The sequence below is a fragment of the Rhinopithecus roxellana genome, chromosome 14 (genome assembly GCF_007565055.1).
Source record: "Rhinopithecus roxellana isolate Shanxi Qingling chromosome 14, ASM756505v1, whole genome shotgun sequence".
NCBI classification, from domain to species: Eukaryota; Metazoa; Chordata; class Mammalia; order Primates; family Cercopithecidae; genus Rhinopithecus; species Rhinopithecus roxellana.
The window spans coordinates 36,276,345-36,295,728 of NC_044562.1; the positions used below are offsets into that span (position 1 = coordinate 36,276,345).

Below are 19,384 nucleotides of genomic sequence, written 5' to 3' on the forward strand. Positions count from 1 at the left end.
TAAACATTAACTGTTTCCTGCTGGTCCTCACAATGGAAACAGGCAGCGTCACACTAAGTCTTGCTGTCATTTTCCTCTAAGTATTCTCTTAGAACTATATTTTCATAATCTTTGGAAGTGGTACATTTCAGACTAAAAGCAACTTTTCTGGTGGTTGTTTTAGCATTACTATGGAAATGAAACCATGTGGAAGTAGAAATGTTGTGATGATTTTAATAAATAGACTTAGTAGAGTCGGTAATAATATCAATAAGGGGTAGAAAAATAACATTTCTAATCATAAACCAGAAGTTGACTAGGTTTAGGTAATAATTTGAGATAAATTTTATTGTGAGCTATTTTAAAGGCTTCTGCCTAATTTTTCTTTTTCCATCCTCTTATAGTCACGTTCTGTATGTAGCTCCCCTGTGATGGTAGCTCAGCCCATTTATCAGCAACCTGCATATCACTACCAGGTAAACATAAATTACAATTAAAATTCTCTTTGAAACTTTCAGTCCTTTCTTAGCTAACTTTCATTTATTTCTTTCTCATGCAACTACTTTACTAATTACAAAGAGATACTTCATTAGAGAAATGTGAATCAAAACCACAATGATATACCATCTCACACCAGTCAGAATGGCTATTACTAAAAAGTCAAAAATAGCAGATGCTGGCGAGGTTACAGAGAACAGGAACACTTATACACCATTGGTTGGAGTGTAAATTAGTTCAACCATTGTGGAAAGCAGTATGGAGATTTCTGAAAGAACTAAAAGCAGAACTACCATTAGACCCATTACTGGGTATATAGCCAGAGGAATATAAATCATTCTACCATAAAGACACATGCATGCGAATGTTCATTGCATTGCAGTAGTATTCACAATAGCAAAGACATGGCATGCCTAAAGAAAATGTGGTACATATACACCAAGGAATATTTTGCAGCCATAAAAAACAATGAGATCATATCTTTTGCAGGGACGTGGATGGAGCTGGAGGCTATTATCCTTAGCAAACTCACACAGGAACAGAAAACCAAATACCACATGTTCTCACTTAGAAGTGTGAGCTAAATGATGAGAACTCATGAACACAAAGAAGGGAACAGTAGACACTGTGGTCTACTTGAGGGTGGAGGGTGGGAGGAGGGAGAAGAGCAGAAAAGATAACTATTGGGTACTGGGCTATGAAATAATTTGTGCAACGAACTCCTGTGACACGAGTTTACCTATGTAACAAACCTTCACATGTATCCCTGAACCTAAAATAAAAGTTTTAAAAATAAATAAAATAAATGATTAGTTAGAAAATAAAAAATAAAAAAGAGTTAATCCCTGGTAGTGTTTTTTTCTTTTTTAAATTTTTTTCATTGACAAATGATAATTATACCTATTCATGGGGTATATAGTGATGTTTTGATACATATAATATGGTGATCAAATCAGAGTAATTAGCATATCCAACATCTCAAACATGAATCATTTATTTGTGTTGGGAGCATTCAGTAGCCTCCTTCTAGCTATTTGAAACTATGTATTATTGTTAACTATAGTCATCCTATAGTAGTATAGAACATTAGAACTTATTCCTCCCATCTAGCTGTAATTTTAGGGGTGTTTGGGATTTTTTGTTTTTTTTTTAATTTTTATTTCCACAGGTTTGTGGGGAACAGATAGTATTTGGTTACATGAGTAAGTTCTTTAATGCTGATTTGTGAGATTTTGATGCACCCATCACCCGAGCAGTATACACTGAACACAATTTGTAGTCTTTTATCCCTTACCCCCTTCCCACCCCTTCTCCCTAAGTCCTCAAAGTCCATTGTATCATTCCTATGCCTTCTCATCCTCATAGCTTAGCTCCTACTTATGAGTGAGAACATAGGATGTTTGGTTTTCCATTCCTGAGGTAGCTATAATTTTGTATCCTTTCACAAATCTCTCCCAATTCCTCCTTTCCCTCTATCCTTCTCAGCCCCCAGTATTCTTTTTACTTCTATGAGATCAACTTATTTTTATTTATTTATTTTTTGTAGCACATGGTACTCTTTATTGTGACGCTCAGTGGAAAACATCTGTAAACTGGCTTACTGTAGCGATGACAGTTGCAACTCATGCTAAGGCACTTTTATCATATAAAAAAGGGATTAGGGTAGGAGTTACATTCATTTGTTTTTGACAGCAATGGGACCTGAATTCAGAGCTTTGTAGGCATATGCAACTTTTACATCACTTCATGATTTGAGAGTTTGTTTCCTTTAACAGCAACAACAAAAAAAATGTCTTCTTGCCGTATGTAAGTCTAAATGCTGCATATACAAAAACAGGAATACAAGTTAAATTGAGCAACCAGTGTAGATCAGCAGAGGATAAGCTACTCTCTTGTAAACATTGTTCGAAAGGCAGTTGAAAAGACTTGGAATTTTATCATTTATTACAAGAAAGAGGGGAAAAATAAAACTTTTTTATTTCAAAAGTATCTGTGCAGGTGACAGATTTTTGAGATCAGTGTTTTTTGGCTTCCACATATGTGAGAACATGTGTTGTTTAACTTTCTGTTCCTGGCTTATTTCATTTAACATAATGACCTCCAGTTCCATCCATGCTGCCATGAATGATAGGATTTTATTCTTTTTTATAGTCAAATAGTATTCTATCATGTATATATATACCACATTTTCTTTATTCATCTATTGTTGGACACCTAGGTTGATTTCATATTTTGGCTATTGTGAATAATGCTGTAATAAACATGGGGGTGCAGATATCTCTCTGAATCAATGATTTCCTTTTCTCCAAATAAATTCCCAGTACTGGGATTACCAGATCATATGGTAGTTCCTTTTGTAGTTTTTTCAGGGACCTCCATACTGTTCTCCACAGTGGTTGTACTAGTTTGCATTCCTACTAACAATGTAGAAGAGTTTCCTTTTCTCTACATCCTCACCAGCCTTTGTTATTTTCTCTTTTTGACAATAACCATCCTAACTGGGGTAGATAATACTTCATTGTGGTTTTGACTTACAGTTTCCTGATAATTAGTAATATTGATAATTTTTTCAAATATTTGTTAGCCATTTCTTTGTCTTCTTTTGAGAAATGTCTATTCAGATCATTTTCCCATTTTTAATCAGTTTATTTTTTGTTTATTTTGCTGTTGTTTATTTTGTTTATCCTTGTATATTTGGATATTAATTATGTGTCAGATAAGTAGTTTACAGATGTTTTCTACCATTCAACAGGTTGTCTCTTCACTCTGTTGATTATTTTCTTCGCTGTGCAGGAACTTTTTAGTTTAATGTAATCAAACTGATGGGATGAATTAGGGAGAATTCCCTCTGCTTCGATTTTTTGGAATAGTTTGGGAAGACCTGGTATTCTTATCTAAAGGTTTAGTAGAATTCAGCCATGTAGTTCTGGACTTTTCTTTGTTGGAAGACGTTTTAATTACTAATTCAATCTTGTTACTTAAATTTGTTTCTTCAGATTTTCTTTTCTTTTTCTTTTTCTTTTTCTTTTTTTTTTAAAGACGGAGTCTCGCTCTGTCGCACAGGCTGGAGTGCAGGTGGCGCAATCCCAACTCACTGCAAGCTCGGCCTGCCAGGTTCATGCCATTTTCCTGCCTCGGCCTCCCGAGTAGCTGGGACTACAGGCGCCACCTCGCCCAGCTAATTTTTTATTTTTTATTTATTTTATTTTTTTTTATTTTATTATTTATTTTTTTTTTTTTTTTTGAGACGGAGTCTCGCGCTGTCGCCCAGTCTGGAGTGCAGTGGCCGGATCTCGGCTCACTGCAACCTCCCGGGTTCACGCCATTCTCCTGCCTCAGTCTCCCGAATAGCTGGGACTACAGGCGCCCGCCACCTCGCCCGGCTAGTTTTTTTGTATTTTTTAGTAGAGACGGGGTTTCACCGTGTTAGCCAGGATGGCCTCGATCTTCTGACCTCGTGATCCGCCCGTCTCGGCCTCCCAAAGTGCTGGGATTACAGGCTTGAGCCACCGCGCCCGGCCTTATTTTTTTAGTAGAGACGGGGTTTCACCGCGTTAACCAGAATGGTCTCAATCTCCTGACCTCGTGATCGGCCCGCCTCGGCCTCCCAAAGTGCTGAGATTACAGGCGTGAGCCACCGTGCCTGGCCTTGCTTCTTAAGGTTTTCTATTTCTTCAATCTTGGTTTAATCTTGGCAGATTGTGTATGTTCAGGAATTTATCTGTTTCTTCTAGGTTTTCTAATTTATTGGCATATAGTTGTTCATAATAGTCTCTACTGATCCTTTGTATTTATGGTATCCATTGTGATGTCTTTTTCATTGCTAATTTTATTTATTTGGATCTACTTTCTTTTTTTTCTTAGACTAACTAATGTTTTGTCGATTTTATCTTTTTAAAAAGTCAACCTTTTGTTTTGTTAATCTTTTGTATTGTTATGTAGTCTCAACATTGTTTATTTCTGCCCTGATTATTACTATTTCTTTTCTTCTACTAATTTTGGGTTTAGCTTGTTCTTGCTCTTATAATTCCTAGAGGTACATTGTAAGGGTGTTTATTTGAAATATTTCTAATTTTTTGATGTAAGCATTCATTGTTATAAATTTGCCTCTTAATACTGCTACTGTTGTGTCCCATAGGTTTTGGTATGTTGTGTTTCTATTTTCATTCTTAATTTCTTCCTTCACCCACTGGTCATTTAGCAGTATGTGCTTAATTTCCATGAATTTGTATAGTTTTGAATGTTTTTCTTCTTATTGATGTCTTGTTTTATTCTATTGTGTCAGATAAGATACTTGATATAATTTCAGTTTTTTTTAATTTTTTGAGACTTGTTTTGTTTCCTAAAATATGGTAATTCTGGAGAATGTTTTATATGCTGATGAAAAGAAAGTATATTCTGCAACTGTTCAGTTAAATGTTCTCTAAATAGCTGTTAGGTCTGTTTGGCCTATGGTGCAGTTTAAATCCATGTTTCTTTGTTTTTGGTTTTTTTGTTTGTTTGTTTTTTGTTTTGTTTTTGTTTTTTGTTTTTTATTTTGTCTTGAGAAGGAGTCTCAGTCTTGTCACCCAGGCTAGAGTGCAATGGCATGATCTCGGATCACTGCAACCTCTGCCTCCCAGGTTCAAGCAATTTTCCTGCCTCAGCCTCCTGAGTAGCTGGGATTACAGGTGCGTGCCACCACGCCAGGCTAATTTTTGTGTTTTTAGTAGAGATAGGATTTCACCATGTTGGTCAGGCTGGTCTCGAACTCCTGACCTCATGATCTGCCCACCTTGGCCTTCCAAAGTGCTGGGATTACAGACCTGAGCCACTGTGCCCAGCCTGTTTATTTTCTTTCTAGATAATCTGTCCAATGCTGAGAGTGGGGTGTTGAAGTCCCCAACCACTATTTTATTGGGGTTTCTCCCTCTCTCTTTAGATCAAATAAGACTTGCTTTATATATCTGGGTGCTTTGTGTTGGGTACATATGTATTTACATTGTTATATTCTCTTGTGGAATTGATCCCTTTATTATTATATAAATGTCCTTCTTTGTCTCTTTTTAAAGCTTTTAACTTGAAGTCTTTTTTGTCTTATATAAGTATAGCTATTCCTGCCTGCTTTGGTTTCCATTTGCATGGAACATGTCTTTCCATCCCTTCAGCCTAAAAAGTGAAAGACACACTTTCAGCCTAGGTGTGTCTTTACAGGTAAGGTGAGTTTCTTTTAGGTAGCATATAGTTAGGTCTCTTCGTTTAATCTATTCACCCAGTCTCTATCTTTTAAATGGAGAATTTAACCCATTTGCATTCAGGGCTGTTATTGACAGGTGAGGACATCCTGTCATTTTATTTATTGTTTTCTGGTTATTTTGCATATCTTTTGTTCCTTTTTCCTTCTCTTTTTGGTGATTTTTTGTGGCTGGGTTCTCTGTATTTATAAGATTTGATTCTTTTCTTCTCTTTGTCCTTTGTGTAATGACTGTCCCAGTGAATTTTATAGTTTTGCATGTTTCATGAGGGTTGTTATCATCCTTTCACTTCCTGATGTAAGACTCCCTTGAATATTTTTTTTGTAAGGCCAATCTAGTGGTGATAAATTCTCTCAGTTTTTGCTTGTCTATGAAAAAGCTGGGTTTTTTTAGAGACGGAGTGTAGTGGCATGATCATAGCTCACTGCAGCATCAAACTCGTGAGCTCAAGTAATCCCTCCCACCTTAGCCTGCCACACAGCTGAGACTACAGGCATGTGCCATGCCTGCTAATTTTTTTTGAGAGCTAGGGTCTTGCTATGTTGCCCAGGCTGGTCTCAAATTCCTGGGCTCAAGCAATCTTCCTGCCTTAGTCTCCCAAAGCACTGGGATTACAAGTGTGAGCCACCACACCTGGCCATGTAAAAGATTGTATTTCTCCTTCATTTCTAAAAGATAGCTTTACTGGGTCTAATATTCTTGGCTGGCAGGGTTTTTTTCCTTCAGTATTTTGAATGTATCTAAATATATCATCCATTCTCCCCAGTAAGATTTCTGCTAAGAAATCTGCTGTTAGTATAATGGGGATTCCTTTAATTGTGACTTGACACATTTTTCTGGCTGTTTTTAAAATTTTCTCTTTGACTTTTAACAATTTGACTATAATGTGCCTCTGAGAGGATCTGTTAGATTGAATCTACTAGGATTCTTTGAGCTCCCCAGACCTGGATATCCATCTCTTCTCCCAAGACTTGGAAAATGTTCTGCTATTATTTCATTAAACGTGTTGTCCTCACATTTTCCCTTCTCTTTTCCTTCTTGAATGCCCATTATATGAATATTTATCCTCTTCATGGTGTCTTATAAATCCTGTAGGTTTTCTTCATTCTTCTTCTTTTTTTTTTTTTTTTTTTTTTTTTTTTTTTTTTTTTTTGTCTGCCTGTGTTATTTCAAAAGACCTGTCTTCAGGTTCAGAAATTCTTTCTTCTGCTTGGTCTAGTGTATTGTTGAAGCTCTCAGTTGTATTTTTATTTCATTCATTGAATTCTTCACCTCTAGGATTTCTGTTGCTTTTTTATGATATCTATCTCTTTGTTAAATTTCTCATTCAAATTATGAGTTGTTTTCCTGATTTTGTTGAATTGTATATCTGTGTTCTCTTGTATCTCGCTGAATTTCCTTAAAACTATTATTTTGAATTCTTTTTCTGGCATTATGAAATATATGCAAATATTTCCCTATGATTGGAGTCTGTTACTAGAGAATTACTGTTTTTATTGGAGGTGACATGTTTCCTTGATGGTTGATGTGTCCCTACATTGATTTCTACACATCTGGTACAAAAGTCACCTTTTCAAATTTGAAGTAGGTTTCATAGGGGAAGACTTATTTCTGTGAATGGATTTTGGGGTGTTGGTTCAGTGGGGTGCATTGGCCTTGGTTCTAGGTGGACATAGTAGGGTAGTCTCTGTGTAGTCTCTTAAGCTGTAATACTCTCTAGTTGTATTTGCAAGTTTCTCAGTGACCTAGGACAAGAGAGTCTGTGACAATGGTGGTGGGGCTTGGGCTTGCTGGGCTCTTCCTCAGGTCAGGGCTGTGTACATGAACATGGTAAGTCTGGCTCACTGGGCTTGGGGCCACAGGGCTGTTACTCTGGCTGAGAGCACAGGCATGCAGTTTCTCAGCCAGCCTCAGGGAGTGCCCACCAGAGGCAGCCTGTGGGGCTGTTTCTCGGGTTGGGTATGTAGGCACATGGCTCCTTGGCTGACCTGGGGGTGCATCTGCTGGGGACAACCCATGGGACTGTTTCTCAGGCCGTGGACACAGCTGCATGGCTGCTCAGTTGGCTAGGGACTGTTTGTCAGGGACTATTTCTCCGGCTCGGGATGCAGGTACACAACTGCTCACCTGGCCTAGGGGGCATGTCTGCTGGGGGTGGCCCACGGGGCTATTTCTCAAGTCTGGGACATAGGCATAAGGTGGATCACCTGGCCTGGAAACGTTTCTGTGAGGGCTGTTCCATAGGCCCAGAATGCAGGCACAGGGCAATTGGTCGGCCTGGGATCATGCCCACTGGAAGCAGCCTGTGGGGCTTCTTCTCAGGCCTGGGACACAAGTTCAAGGCTGCTCAGCTGTCCTAGGGATGTGTCTGCTGGAGGGGTGGGCACGAGACCATTTCTTAGGCCTGAGGCATGGACACACAGCCAGTCCACTCCCCTGGGGACGTTTCTGCCAGTGGCAGTCCCCAGAGCTGTTTCTTGGGCTCTAATTACATGCACAGGATAGGTCAGGGGCTTGTCTGCAGGGCATGAGGCACCTCTGGGCTGTTTCTCAGCCCTGTATGCAGATGTGTAACCATTCCATCCCGGCAGCATGTCAGCTGCTACCAGGCTTGAGGACCTCTCCTGCTCAGGGGAGTGCAGCAGTTTGACCAGCTAAAGAGTGGGTTCACCCTGGGCAGGTCAGCCAAATTGTTCCTCTAACTGGAGGTGAGGGCAACAGAAGGTGGTTTCCGTACTGTACAGAGCCAGAATCACAGCCAATCTTAAGCCTCAGGTTCCATGCTGCTGGGGTTGTGTTCAGCCACTGGTACGGACTTGGCGGAATGAAAATGGAACCCCAGTGCTGGAGACGTGCAATAGCTATTGGCCCCCTAGAAGAGGGAGCACTTCAGAGGCGGCTGTGGCCTCAAGATGCTGTCACACTGTAACAGGTTGGCTCACAGGGTGGGATTGAGGGGGTGAGCAGTACATACTTTGTACTCCTAATTTGGGGCAACGCAGCCACGAATTCCCAGCAACTCTTCAAACTGTGAGACTATGGGATTCTCCTGTTGTAAGGAGTGTGGGTGTTTGCAGTAGCAATGCAGGCTGGTGGGGATCTTCTGCGTACCTTTTCCCTGCAATAAGAAATTGCAGGACTCCAGGCAGATCCAATCCTAGCAGAAGAGAAGGGGTTGCAGAGGCTGAGTGGCTCCGTGCTGTGCTCCTGGATTTGCAATCACCACAGGTGTGTCTCCACTCCCCTGCTGCACTCCAGCACTCTCCCTTTGATGCTCCTGTCAAATTGTAGCTGTTTATTCATTGCCTTAGTCCTTTCTTGTGGTAGGGTAGGGAGCCAGTGGAAAATGAATGCCAGGCATCTCTGGTCAGCCATCTTGCTGACATCGTGCCTCTCTTTTTTCACGAGGGAACTAAACAATGTCATACAAGAAGATGGACTCTGCTTCCTTTTACCAAATGTAATGAGGTCAGTTTTGCTCCCCTGGCTAACATTTAATCTAAAAAATCTTCAGCAATAATTCCCAAAGTAAGATACAGGTATTGGACTGCAAGCTGGTTTTTTAATGTTACATATGTCAGTTTCTGGCTATATTATATTTAACATAATTTATATTAAAGTAAATAATATATTGTGGTTTATTATATATTATGACATCCTCTTTCAGTTAACCAGCACTCTTCATTAATTCTAGTGAGACACTGGGGATAAGTGAACTGTAATGACAGACCATTTTGGTCTATAGCAGGATCATCAGACTATGGCTTGCAGAACAAACTCTAGCAGCAGCCTGCTTTTGTAAATAAAGCATTATTGGAACACAGCCACTTTCGTTTACTTATTGTCTATGGCTGTTTTTGTGCTACAGTAGACGAGTTGAGTAGTTGGCAGTTACTCTTCTTTTTCCCCTTATCCCAGCCCTAGGCAACCAGTAATCTACTTACCTGTTTTTCTAGATTTGCCTATTCTGGATATATCCTATAAAAACAATCATACAATATGTGGTCTTTTGTGACTGGCTTCTTTCATTTAACATAATGATTTCAAGATTTATCTATGTCATGATAAATGAGACATGGCTTGTCTCATTACTTCATTCTTGAATAATAATATCCCATTGTATGGCTACACTGTACCACATTTTGTTTATGCATTCATCAGATGATGGACACTTGAGTTATTTCTACTTTTTGACTGTTATAAATAATGCTGCTATGGACATTCACATACAAATTTTATGTGAATATATATTTTTATTTCTGTTAGGTCTTGTAACTAGAGTGGAATTGCTGGGTCATATGGTAACTCTGTTTAAACTTTTAAGGAAGTATTTATTTTCCTAAAGGTCTGCACCATTTTACATTCCCACCAGCAGATTATAAGGGTTCTAATTTCTCCACATGCCCATCAACACTTATGATCTACTTTTTTGATTAAAGCCATCCTAGTGGGTATGAAGTGTATTATGGTTGTATTATGGTTTTGATTTGTGTTTCCCTGAAGGCTAGTGGTGTCAAGCGTTATTTCTTGTGTTTATTGGCCATATGCATATCTTCTTTGGAGAAAAGTCTATTCATATCATTTACCTATTTTTAAGTTGGGTTACTTACCTTTTGATTATTAAGTTGTAAGCGTTCTTTATACATTCTTGATATAAGTTCCACATTTTCTCTCATCCTGTGGGTTGTATTTTCACTTGCACAAAAGTTTTGATGAAATCAAATTTAACTATTTTTTTGTTGTTGCTTTGTTGTTTGTGCTTTTGGAATCATAATTTTACAAACATTTCCTAATCCAAGGTCACAGACATTTACATCTATATTTTTTTCTAAGAGTTTTATAATTTTAGCTCTTACATTTAAGTCTCTGGTCCATTTTGAGTTAATTTTTGTATATGGCTTTAGTTGATTTTTATGTATGGTGTGAGGGTTCAACTTCATATTTTTGCCTGTAGATATCTAGTTTTAACCCTTGTTTATAATCTGAGTGGGTTTTTCTTTTCTTTTATTTAATTTTAGGCCACCACACAGTATTTACCAGGACAGTGGCAGTGGAGTGTTCCTCAGGTAAATGTTAACTTTCAATATATAATTTTAAATCCTTCTTTCGTTATATTCTTGTGATGACTGCATGAATACTAAAGTCAGGAGAACTAGATTTGAGACCTTCTTCTATTTATTAACATTCTTTTGGCAGTTCGTTTTCAGTTTCTTCATTTGTAAAAATGGATGTAATGATACTATACCTGTGTAAGTTTCCTTATATGATTTTTGTGAATATCAAATGATAATGCATAAGTGAAAGCATTTTATAAATGTGTACTGTATAAACATGAAACTTACTCTTTTTTACTATTAGTATTATTTGAAAATTTAGCATTTTTCCAGCTTCACTTGGATTTGGCTTCAGTTCTTATTCCATTCCTAAATAAGTATTCTATTTTCCAACTTTTGGTGACAAACAGTACTTCACCAAAAACTTGTTTAATGACATTTTCCCACTTCCTTTAGAAGTCACAGAGCTGAGAGCAGACATTTATGTCAATTTAAATACCATAGGTCACTTTATTACAACCTTTACTGGTGATATTAATATAACCATAATTATTATCTGAATTTATATATGAGGTTCTGAGTCATTAAGAAGTTTTAGTGCTTACCAGTGATAAGATTATTTACATCTACACAATTGGAATTTATAACAGATTAGTTTCTGATCCGTTGCTGAGATACTTCTGTGCTATTCCTAAAAAAAAATTTAGTAAAATATAAAACAAATACTTCTCTCATCTGTTGGCTAAGTCATTTGGTTTAACGGAAATAAGTAATCGTATTTGAATTAGAAATGTGGTTTTGTGTTTTAGCCTCCTGCCTCTTCTGCTCCCTTCTTATACCTGCAACCTTCTGAGGTTATTTATCAACCAGTGGAAATTGCACAGGATGGTGGATGTGTTCCTCCTCCACTGTCTCTGATGGAAACTTCAGTTCCAGAGGTATGTATTAGTCTTAAAGTAATTGATCTATAACTACCTCATGTTAATATTTATTTCTTTTTCTTTTTTAAATTTGTTCATGACCCTCATTGAAACTGCTTCATCTTCTGTTTTGTTGATTTATTCAAATCTCTTCCCCTTTCTTATAGCTAAGAATGCATCATCTCAGACTTTTTCACTAACTAGTTCTGAACCGTTCCCCAAATCAATCATTCACTCCACTATGCTAATCTTTGATTTGTTCTTTTTGAAATAGTAAAATTCCAAATACTCTGCACTCTCATTTTGCCTGTCAATCTGTATTGTTACTAACATTCTAATAGTAAAAAGCATATAATTAAGATGAAGAAGAAAAAAATCTCTAAAAAATTCTTCCTACAAAAATGTAAATTAAATTTATAATTACAAATTTTAATATCCTCTTCAGCATCTTTAAATTATATTTCTGATCCATTACTTATAGCTTCACCATCTGTGTGCCAGGAACTGTGCATGGTATGTTTTATTTTATATTGTATTTATTTTATATTATTTTAAGTTCCAGTATATATGTGTAGGATGTGCAGGTTTATTACCTAGGTAAACCTGTGCCATGTTGGTTTTCTGCATCTATCAGCCCATCCCCTAGGTGTTAAGCCTGGCACGCATTAGCTATTTTTCCTGATGCTCTCCCTTCCCCAGCCCCCGACAGGTCCCACTGTGTGTTGTTCCCCTCCCTGTGTCCATATGTTCTCATTGTTCAGCTTCCACTTACAAGTGAGAATGTGCGGTGTTTCGTTTTCTGTTCCTATGTTAGTTTGCTGAGGATAATGGCTTCCAGCTCCTTCCAGCAAAGGACATGATCTCGTTCCTTTTTATGGCTGCATAGCATTCCATGGTGTATATGTACCATATTTTCTTTATCCAGTCTATCACAGATGAGCGTTTGTGTCGATTCCATGTCTTTGCTATTGTGAATAGTGCTGCAATGAACATATACATACATGTATCTTTATAATGAAATGATTTATATTTCTTTAGGTATATGCCCAGTAATGGGATTGCTGGGTCAAATGATATTTCTGCCCCTAGGTCTTTGAGGAATCACCACACTGTCTTCCACAATGGTTGAACTAATTTACATTTCCACCAACAGTGTAAAAAAGCATTCCTATTTCTCCACAGCCTCACCAGCATCTGTTGTTTCTTGACTTTTTAACAATCGCCATTCTGACTGGTGTGAGATGGTATCTCATTGTGGTATTGATTAGCATTTCTCCAATGATCAGTGATGTTGAGCTTTTTTTATGTTTGTTGGCTGGATAAATGTCTTTTTTGAGAAGTGTCTGTTCATGTCCTTTGCCGACTTTTTAATGAGGTTCTTTGTTTTTTTCTTGTGAATTTGTTTAAGTTCCTTGTACATTCTGGATATTGGACTTTTGTCAGATGGATAGATTGCAAAAATTTTCTCCCGTTCTGTAGGTTGTCTGTTGACTCTGATGATAATTTCTTTTGCTGGGCAGAAGCTCTTTAGTTAATTAAAACCCATTTGTCAATTTTTGCTTTAGTTGCAATTGCTTTTGATGTTTTCATCATGAAGTCTTTGCCTGTGCCTAAGTCCTGAATGAATGGTATTGCCTATATTTTCTTCTATGGTGTGTGTGTGTGTGTGTGTGTGTGTGTGTGTGTTTTGGTTTCTTTTTTTTTTTTTTTTTTTTTTGAGACTGAGTCTCGCTCCATCGCCCAGACTAAAGTGCAATGGCGTGATCTCAGCTCACTGCAACCTCCACCTCCCAGGTTCAAGCAATTCTCCTGCCTCAGCCTCCTGAGTAGCTGGAACTACAGGCACGTGCCACCTCACCCAGCCAGCTAATTTTTTCGTATTTTTAGTGGAGATGGGGTTTCACCATGTTAGCCAGGATTCTCGATCTCCTGACCTCGTGATCTGCCCACCTCAGCCTTCCAAAGTGCTCGGATTACAGGCATGAGCCACCACACCTAGTCCTTCTATGGTTTTTGTAGTTTTGGGTTTTACACTTAAGTCTTTAATCCATCTTGAGTTAATTTTTGTATAAGGTGTAAGGAAGGGGTCCAGTTTCAATTTTCTATATATGGCTACACAGTTTTCCCAGGACCATTTTTTTGTTATTATACTTCGTGATCTGGGATACATATGCAGAACGTGCAGGTTTGTTACATAGGTGTGCATGTGCCATGGTGGTTTACTGCACCCATCAACCCATCATCTACATTAGGTATTTCTCCTAATGCTATCCCTCCCCTTGCCTCCCCCCACCAATAGGCCCTGGTGTGTGATGTTCCCCTCCCTATGTCCATGTGTTCTCATTGTTCAACTCCCACTTATGAGTGAGAGCATCAGTGTTTGGTTTTCTGTTCCTGTGTTTGCTGAAAATGATGGTTTCCAGCTTCATCCATGTCCCTGCAAAGGACATGAATTCATTCTTTTTTATGGCTGCATAGTAATCCATAGTATATGTGTCACATTTTCTTTATCCAGTCTATCATTGATGGGCATTTGGGTTGGTTCCAAGTCTTTGCTATTGTAAATAGTGCTGCAATAAACATACATGTGCATGTGTCTTTATAGAATAATGATTTATAAAACTTTCGATATATATCCAGTAATGGGATTACTGGGTCAAATGATATTTCTGGTTCTAGATCCTTGAGGAATCGCCACACTGTCTTCCACAATGGTTGAACTAATTTACACTCCCACCAACAGTGTAAAAGCATTCCTATTTCTCCACATCCTCTCCAGCATCTGTTGTTTCCTGACTTTTTAACGCTCGCCATGCTAACTGGCATGAGATGGTATCTCACTGTGGTTTTGATTTGCATTTCTCTAATGACCAGTGATAATGAGCTTTTTTTCATATGTTTGTTGGCCACATAAATGTCTTCTTTTGAGACGTGTCTATTCATATCCTTCACCCACTTTTTGATGGGGTTTTTTTTTCTTGTAAATTTGTTTAAGCTCCGTGTAGATTCTAGATATTAGCCTGTTGTCAGATGGATAAATGGCAAAAATTTTCTCCCATTCCATAGGTTGCCTGTTCACTCTGATGTAGTCTCTTTTGCTGTGCAGAAGCTCTTTAGTTTAATTAGACACCATTTGTCAGTTTTGGCTTTTGTTGCCATTGCTTTTAGTGTTTTAGTCATGACTATGTCCTGAATGGTATTACCTAGGATTTCTTCTATGGTTTTTATGGTTTTAATTCTTACATTTAAGTCATTAATCCATCTTGAGTTAATTTTTGTATAAGTTGTAAGGAAGAGGTCCAATTTCAGTTTTGTGCATATGGCTAGCCAGTTTTCTCAACACCATTTATTAAATAGGGAATCATTTCCCCATTGCTTATTTTTGTCAGGTTTGTCAAAGATCATATGGTTGTAGATGTGTGATGTTATTTCTGAGGTCTCTGTTCTGTTCCATTGGTCTATATCTCTGTTTTGGTACCAGTACCATGCTATTTTGGTTACTGTAGCCTTGTAGTATAGTTTGAAGTCAGGTACCGTGATACCTCCAGCTTTGTTCTTTCTGCTTAGGATTGTCTTGGCTATACGGTCTGTTTTTTGGTTCCATATGAAATTTAAACTAGTTTTTTCTAATTCTGTGAAGGAAGTCAATGGCAGCCTGACAGGAATAACATTGAATCTATAAATTACTTGGGGCAGTATGACCATTTTCATAATATTGATTCTTCCTACCCATGATCATGGAATGTTTTTCCATTTGTTTGTGTCCTCTCTTATTTCCTTGAGCAGTGGTTTGTCGTTCTCCTTGAAGAGGTCCTTCACATCCCTTGTAAGTTGGATTCCTAGGTATTTTATTCTCTTTGTAGCAATTGTGAATGGGAGTTCACTCAGGATTTGGCTCTCTGTTTGTCTGTTATTGGTGTATAGGAACGCTTGTGATTTTTGCACATTGATTTTCTATCTTGAGACTTTGCTGAAGTTGCTTATTAGCTTAAGGAGATTTGGGGCTGAGATGATGGGGTTTTCTAAATATACAATCATGTCATCTGCAAACAGAGACAATTTGACCTCCTCTTTTCCTAATTGAATACCCTTTATTTCTTTCTCTTACCTGATTGCCCTGGCCAAAGCGTCCAATACTATGTTGAATAGGAGTGATGAGAGAGGGCATCCTTGATTTGTGCCAGTTTTCAAGGGGAATGCTTCCAGCTTTTGCTCATTCAGTATGATATTGGCTATGGGTTTGTCATAAATAGCTCTTATTATTTTGAGATATGTTCCGTCAATACTTAGTTTATTAAGTGTTTTTAGCCTGAAACGGTGTTGAATTTTTTTGAAGGCCTTTTCTGCATCTATTGAGATAATTATGTGGTTTTTGTTGTTGGTTCTGTTTATGTGATGGGTTACATTTACTGATTTGCATATGTTGAACCAGGCTTCCATCCCAGGGATGAAACCAACTTGATGGTGCTGGATAAGATATTTGATGTGCTGCTGGATTCAATTTGCCAGTATTTTGTTGAGAATTTTCACATCACTGTTCATCAGGGATGTTGGCCTGAAATTTTCTTTTTTTGTTGTGTTTCTGGCAGGTTTTGGTATCAGGATGATGCTAGCCTCATAAAATGAGTTAGGAAGGAGTCCCTCTTTTTCTATTGTTTGAAATAGTTTCAGAAGGAATGGTACTAGCTCCTCTTTGTACCTCTGGTAGAATTCAGCTGTGAATCTGTCCGGTCCTGGACTTTTTTGTTTAGTAGGCTATTAATTACTGCCTCAATTTCAGAACTTGTTATTGGTCTATTCAGGGATTTGACTTGTTCCTGGTTTAGTCTTGGGAGGGAGGGTGTATGTGTCTAGGAATCTATCCATTTCTTCCAGATTTTCCAGTTTATTTGTGTAGAGGTATTTATAGTATTCTCTGATGATAGTTTGTATTTCTGTGGGATCAGTGGTGATATCCCCTTTTTCATTTTTTATTGTATCTATTTGATTCTTCTCTCTTTTCTTCTTTATTAGGCTGGCTAGTGGTCTATCTATTTTGTTAATCTTTTCAAAAAACCAGCTCTTGGATTCATTGATTTTTTTGAAGGGTTTTTCGTGTCTCTGTCTCCTTCAGTTCTGCTCTAATCTTAGTTATTTCTTGTCTTCTGCTAGCTTTCGAATTTGTTTGCTCTTGCTTCTCTAGTTCTTTTAATTGTGATATTAGGGTGTCAATTTTAGATCTTTCCCACTTTCTCCTGCATGCATTTAGTGTTATAAATTTCTCTCTAAACACTGCTTTAGCTGTGTCCCAGAGATTCTGGTACGTTGCGTCTTTGTTCTCATTGGTTTCAAAGGACCTATTTATTTCTGCCTTAATTTCGTAATTTATCCAGTAGTCATTCAGGAGCAGGTTGTTCAGTTTCCATGTAGTTGTGTGGTTTTGAGTGAGTTTCTTAATCCTGCATTCTAATTTGATTGCACTGTGGTCTGAGACACTGTTTGTTATGATTTCCATTCTTTAGCATTTGCTGAGGAGTGTTTTACTTCCAATTATGTGGTCAATTTTACAATAAGTGCTATGTGGTGCTGAGAAGAGTGTATATTCTGTTGATTTGGGGTGGAGAGTTCTGTAGATGTCTATTAGGGCTGCTTGGTCCAGAGCTGAGTTCAAGTCCTGAATATCCTTGTTAAATTTCTGTCTCGTTGATCTAATATTGACAGTGGGGTGTTAAAGTCTCCAACTATTATTGTGTGGGAGTCTAAGTCTCTTTGTAGGTCTCTAAGAACTTGCTTTATGAATCTGGGTGCTCCTGTATTGGCTGCATATATAGATTTAGGATAATTAGCTCTTCTCATTGCATTGATCCCTTTACCATTATGTAATGCCCTTCTTTGTCTTTTTGATCTTTGTTGGTTTAAAGCCTGTTTTACGAGATACTAGGATTGCAATCCCTGCTTTTTTTTTTTTTTTTTTTTTTTTTTTTTTTTTTTTTTTTTTTTTTTTTTGCTTTTGCTTTCCATTTGCTTGGTAAATATTCCTCCATCCCTTTATTTTGAGCCTATGTGTGTCTTTGCACATGAGATGGGTCTCCTGAATACAACACACCAAAGGGTCTTGACTCTTTATCCAATTTGCCAGTTTGTGTCTTTTAATTGGGGCATTTAGGCCATGTAAATTTAAAGTTAATATTGTTATGTGTGAATTTGATCCTATCATTATGAATCTAGCTGGTTATTTTGCACATTAGTTGATGCAGTTTCATCATAGTGTTGATGGTTTTTTCATTTTGGTATGTTTTTGCAGTCACTGGTACTGGTTTTTCCTTTCCATATTTAGTGCTTCCTTCAGGAGCTCTTAGAAGGCAGGCCTGGTGGTGACAAAGCCTCTCAGCATTTGCTTGTCTGTAAAGGATTTTATTTCTCCTTCACTTGTGAAGCTTAGTTTGGCTGGATATGAAATTCTGGGTTGAAAATTCTTTTCTTTAAGAATGTTGAATATTGGCCCCTACTCTCTTCTGGCTTGTAGGGTTTCTGCAGAGAGATCCGCTGTTAGTTTGGTGGGCTTCCCTTTGCGGATAACCTGACCTTTCTGTCTGGCTGCTCTTAACATTTTTTCCTTCATTTCAACCTTGGTGAATCTGACAATTAAGTGTCTTCGGATTGCTCTTCTCAAGGAGTATCTTTGTGGTGGTCTCTGTATTTTCTGAATGTTGGCCTGTCTTGCTAGGTTGAGGAAGTTCTCCTGGATAATATCCAAGTTGGATAATTTCCAACTTGGTTCCATTCCCCGCATCACTTTTTGGTACACCAATCAAATGTAGGTTTGGTCTTTTCACATAGTCCCATATTTCTTGGAGGCTTTGTTCATTCCTTTTCATTCTTTTTTCTGTAATATTGTCTTCACACTTTATTTCATTAAGCTGATCTTTCATCTCTGATATCCTTTCTTCTGCTTGATCAATTCAGCTATTGATACTTGTGTATGCTTCACAAAGTTCTCATGCTGTGTTTTTCAGTTCCATCACATCACTTATGTTCTTCTCTAAACTGGTTATTCTAGTTAGAATATTATTCTAGTTCCTGTAACCTTTTATCAAGGTTCTTAGCCTCCTTGCACTGGGTTACAACATGCTCCTTTAGCTCAGAAGAGTTTATTACTGCCCTCTGAAACCTACTTCTGTCAATTCATCAAACTCATTCTCCGTCCAGTTTTGTTCCCTTGCTGGCGAGGAGTTGTGATCCTTTGAAGGGGAAGAGGCATTCTGGTTTTTGGAATTTTCAACCTTTTTGTGCTGGTTATTCCTCATCTTTGTGGATTTATCTACCTTTGATCCTTGATGCTGATGACCTTCGGATGGGGTTTTTGCGTGGACGTCGTTTTTTTGATGTTGGTGTTATTGCTTTCTGTTTGTTAGTTTTCCCTCTAAGAGTCAGGTCCCTCTGCTGCAGGTCTTCTGGATTTTGTTGGAGGTCCACCCGAGACCCTCTTTGCCTGGGTACCACCAGCAGAAGCTGCAGAACAGCAAAGATTGCAGCCTGCTCCTTCCTCTGGAAGCTTCATCCCAGAGGGACACCCACCGGATGCCAACTGGCGCTCTCCTGTATGAGATGTCTGTCAACCCCTGCTGGGAGGTGTCTCCCAGTCAGGAGGCACAGGTGTCAGGGACTCACTTGAGGAGGCATTCTGTCCCCGAGCACTGTGCTGGGAGATCCATTGCTC

General features: G+C 38.2%; 1 protein-coding gene across 4 annotated transcripts in view; it reads left to right on the forward strand.

Annotated features, from left to right (window-relative positions):
* BOLL (boule homolog, RNA binding protein) overlaps positions 1–19,384 on the forward strand; it is a 61,746-nt gene that overhangs the window by 21,081 nt on the left and 21,281 nt on the right. For all 4 annotated transcript variants that reach the window (XM_010381634.2, XM_010381637.1, XM_010381636.1 and 1 more), the window contains 3 exons: positions 384–455; positions 10,730–10,777; positions 11,575–11,703. In XM_010381634.2, the coding sequence (XP_010379936.1) occupies positions 384–455; positions 10,730–10,777; positions 11,575–11,703 (249 nt within the window). The remainder of the gene's footprint in view (positions 1–383; positions 456–10,729; positions 10,778–11,574; positions 11,704–19,384) is intronic.